This window comes from Myxocyprinus asiaticus, chromosome 13 (assembly GCF_019703515.2).
Source record: "Myxocyprinus asiaticus isolate MX2 ecotype Aquarium Trade chromosome 13, UBuf_Myxa_2, whole genome shotgun sequence".
Classification (NCBI taxonomy): domain Eukaryota; kingdom Metazoa; phylum Chordata; class Actinopteri; order Cypriniformes; family Catostomidae; genus Myxocyprinus; species Myxocyprinus asiaticus.
In genome coordinates this window covers 36,652,121-36,655,941 of record NC_059356.1, presented here as the reverse complement: position 1 = coordinate 36,655,941, position 3,821 = coordinate 36,652,121, and the positions used below count along the sequence as shown (strand labels likewise).

Here is a 3,821-nt window from a genome sequence, read left to right as displayed (position 1 = left end):
GAATACTTGTAATTGGATTACATTTCATTTTATAATTGTGCTTAATCAGATTACAGTTACTTTTAATGGATTACCCAATTACTTTATTGATCACCCAACAGTCAATAGTAATAAAAAATGTGTAACAAGTACTTTTTATGCTCCTAAGCGTTAAAAGAGCAGTCTGAGCCAGAGCCTGAAATACACGTGATAGTTCTAGCCAGGTAGCATACATTGTTCCTCATTTCATCGCAAATAACTTGACTTTCAAAGAGGCATGGGGAAAAATAACTGAGCAATGCAATCTTTGCCCTACAAAAATTATAGCCATTGAAAAAGACAAGAAGCGCTTGGAGGCTTTTTCTATGTTTATAGATGTATATGGTTTATTAATGTTAAATGAAAGCAGTATTAATGGGTACTTAATACATTTGAAATATATTTGAAAACATGGTCACCTTCATCAAGACAACTGGGCAAATTACTTTACAAAACACTAATCTAATTGTACCACATGGTAATGCTGAAGGGTCTGGGGATTAATGTCGCTCTGTATAAATGACCTTTGCGCAAAGTAATTGCACACTTTTGTCTTACCACCAGCAAATGATTGTTGTAGGCTATTCTGACAGGTCTGACAGTTAGAAAACTGCCTTCAGTTTTATCTGGCTCAAAAGTAGAATAATCCTATAATTGTGTTATCATATTTCAGCACCTTAGTTAATTAAAAATACGTTTTTTTTTTTTATCTTTTTGGCATAGAAAGTGAAGAATCAATATAGTGTGTGCAGTACGGCTTTACTTTCGCAGAAAAGTTTGCTTTGGTTTTATCGACACTTCGTTTTTCATTTCTTAATTTATCTCCGTGTCTTCTCTCCCACGGTTTTCTCTGTCAGTGTGACATTTGCCAGCCACCGCACGCCCGCGCTCTCTCAACAAACGTGCTTGGCAACATCTCTCACACTGTCTTCACTTTTTCAAATTATTATTGTCACAGTTTCACTGGAGAACACTGTCCACTGTGTAAATCAATCCAATGGGTTTTGTAATCATAATTGCTGTGATATTTGGGGCAGTCTTGACCTCTTGACCTCTGCTCTTGGCGAGCCACAGATCTCATTAAGATTAAATGAAAAGTCTTCCAAATGCACTTTCTTTACAAGATCATGGAGGTGAGTCTAGCTCAAAGCATGGACAACTGATGATTTTTCAGACCAATCATGGGTTGACGTTTTTGAATGGTGGATCAAATCTTCATTGATCAGAACATCTTCACTAGCTTTGACTGAGAATGGTCTCCTTGGCGACATCCAGGCTGTTGGCTCTCTTTCTTGACACCCACCCCCTTCCACATGAACCACACACACACATAGAACACCAAACCTGAGCACAGGTCTCAGTTGAGTTGCATTGCCAATTCCTTGCGCGCTGATCCTGCTTATGAAGACAACTTGCTGACAGTCAAGAGTGTTAGTGTGAGAGTGTGCAACAGAAACTGGACACTTTTTCTCCCATTTGCTTGTACAGTGATGGTGTAATGACTTTAGGAGATTCTTTTATTACATTTTACTCTAATGAAACAAGCCCAACTCAACAGGCAGTTGCCATTATAGTGCCTTGATCGTCCACAAACCTCAGCTTCAGTGTTTTGCCTGTCCGTTCAGGATGAACGGTACATTCTTTAACCACACTGTTTTTACGCGCGGAGCTCTGCTCAACCGCAGTCAAGAACTGGCGGGGACACTGGTTGATTGCTGCACGGGTAACGGGAGCGAAGTGACCGCGAATGACGGCGGCGGGTCTTTAGTTCTCGCGCAAGATGAGCGCAAGCTGTTCGTGACGCGCGTGGTGCAGATCGCGGTGCTGTGCGTTCTGTCGCTCACGGTGATGTTCGGGATCTTCTTCCTTGGTTGCAACCTTATGATCAAGTCCGAAAGTATGATCAACTTTCTGGTCAAGGACCGGAGACCATCCAAAGACGTCGAGGCAGTGATGATCGGACTGAGTTAGTCACGGGTGTCACCTGTAACTGTCCTGCTGGAACGCATGCCAGGTGCAGCATGGAGAGTGACCCCCAGTTGTTCTCAGTTTATGGGGCACGAAGATATGCAACTTACATTTTTACTCCCTTTGAAGCCGACACGGATGAACTGTTTCAAAGATACAGTCAGAGAAACACACTGACGAATTGTTACGAAAAGTTGCACGTTTATGAAATGCGAATGTATTGTTTATTCATGTTACGTAGCTCTTTGTATTTAAGGTAATTATGCTTATGTATTAAGAATGACAATATTGGAACGAGTGAACTTACAGTGAAGTGTTTACACGTTTTTACATCAGATTTAAGTAGCCTATGTAAAATGTTTGTACAAGACAATCACTTCCGAAAGCATGTCTTTTTTTCTGAACGGTAACTCTTTTGCACTTTGCATTTCAAGTGTTTTATCTTAAAGATGTCCAAATGTATTTTTCTTCGAGTTTATGTTAAGGCACGCGAGGGGGGAAACCGCTCATTTGGTGGGGGGGTATTTGCACGGGTGTTTTTTTTTTTGTTTGTTTTTTTTTAATGACTCCTTCCCCGTTAACACGGGCTGACGTCTTTCCTCTCAGCATGCGCGATGCTCTGTGTGTCCAGCACTTTCTAAATATGACCTCAATGCTGCATGGAGTATTTTGTAAACAATATTAAAACTTGAAGTAGTGCAGCATGCTTTGAATTAAATGTCGTTTAAAAATGCATTTGTTTTCTTTTATTTTCCTCCAAAATTCAGCCAAGGAGTACGCTGATATGACTGGCCAATTGAGAAAGATTTAGTTGAAACAAGCCTTAAAAAGTTCATTTAGTTTTCAAGGGATATTTATAGACATATATGTTAAATTGATATTTAGACAGGATAAAACAAAATAATTATCTTAAATCTAAATGATAAATCTGAACTAGCCTACCAAGAGCATAGATTTGTCTTGAATATTGGGGGGGGTTTGCCCCCCTCCATACCCCCCGGAATCTGTGCCCCTAATTGGGGATGACCCCTGCCAGAGGCCACACCTTATCATACATGCAAAACCATCTCTCCATCAGTGGTAAGATTCATTGAAGGCAGACTCACCGTTTTCTTCCCAATCCCCTCTCTTACACCGAAAGAAAAATAAGAGTAGGTTATGATGTAAATTCAATCAGACTATATGGATTTTAAAGTAGCATATGCAAAACTGTCTTTCATATCTCAAACAATATGCAAAACTCTTGTGTTGTATCATAGAAAAAAGGAAAGAAAATGAAGAGATTTATTTTCTTTTTATGAACATTTATATTCAGAGATGAATGAAAGCAGTTGACAGTCCATATAGCAAACAACAGAACAAATTTATGACTAGCTGCTGCTCTTGTCTTTCTTTCTTTCTTTAATGGATGTACCATATAGTCTAATGGCAACAAATAACCACATTTTAATGTGGTTATGATAGTTAAAATTTTCATCAAGTTCTAAAATAACAGAATAACAGACACGAAGATCAATTTTTCAATATAGTTTTTTAGAAATAGTTTTCTAAATTGTTTGACTTACCTTTATGAACATTTACACTTACACACATAGCAGTAAACAGAATAGCAGTTATTATGCAGGTGTCATGAGGGCTACAGATTGATTAAAATAGCAAAACTCTCTCACTTTTGCTCAATGAAATCTTTAGGCAATATTTACTGTCTAACAAGCAAATGGTAGGGAAATTGATGGAATATAGGGAGGTGGAAAAATGTGAGCCACCTAGGAAGAAAAAGGGAAAAAAATGACTTTTTTATGTTCAAGAAGGCAGACATAGAGGGTCATGTTATT

At 38.7% G+C, this 3,821-nt stretch overlaps 1 protein-coding gene across 1 annotated transcript; it reads left to right on the top strand.

Annotated features, from left to right (window-relative positions):
* The first annotated feature begins 1,334 nt into the window (after positions 1–1,334).
* On the top strand, positions 1,335–2,719 carry LOC127449767 (reprimo-like protein). The gene has a single exon (XM_051713305.1). The coding sequence runs from the start codon at positions 1,645–1,647 to the stop codon at positions 1,987–1,989; it is 345 nt and encodes a 114-aa protein (XP_051569265.1). The 5' UTR covers positions 1,335–1,644; the 3' UTR covers positions 1,990–2,719.
* Positions 2,720–3,821: the final 1,102 nt, after the last annotated feature.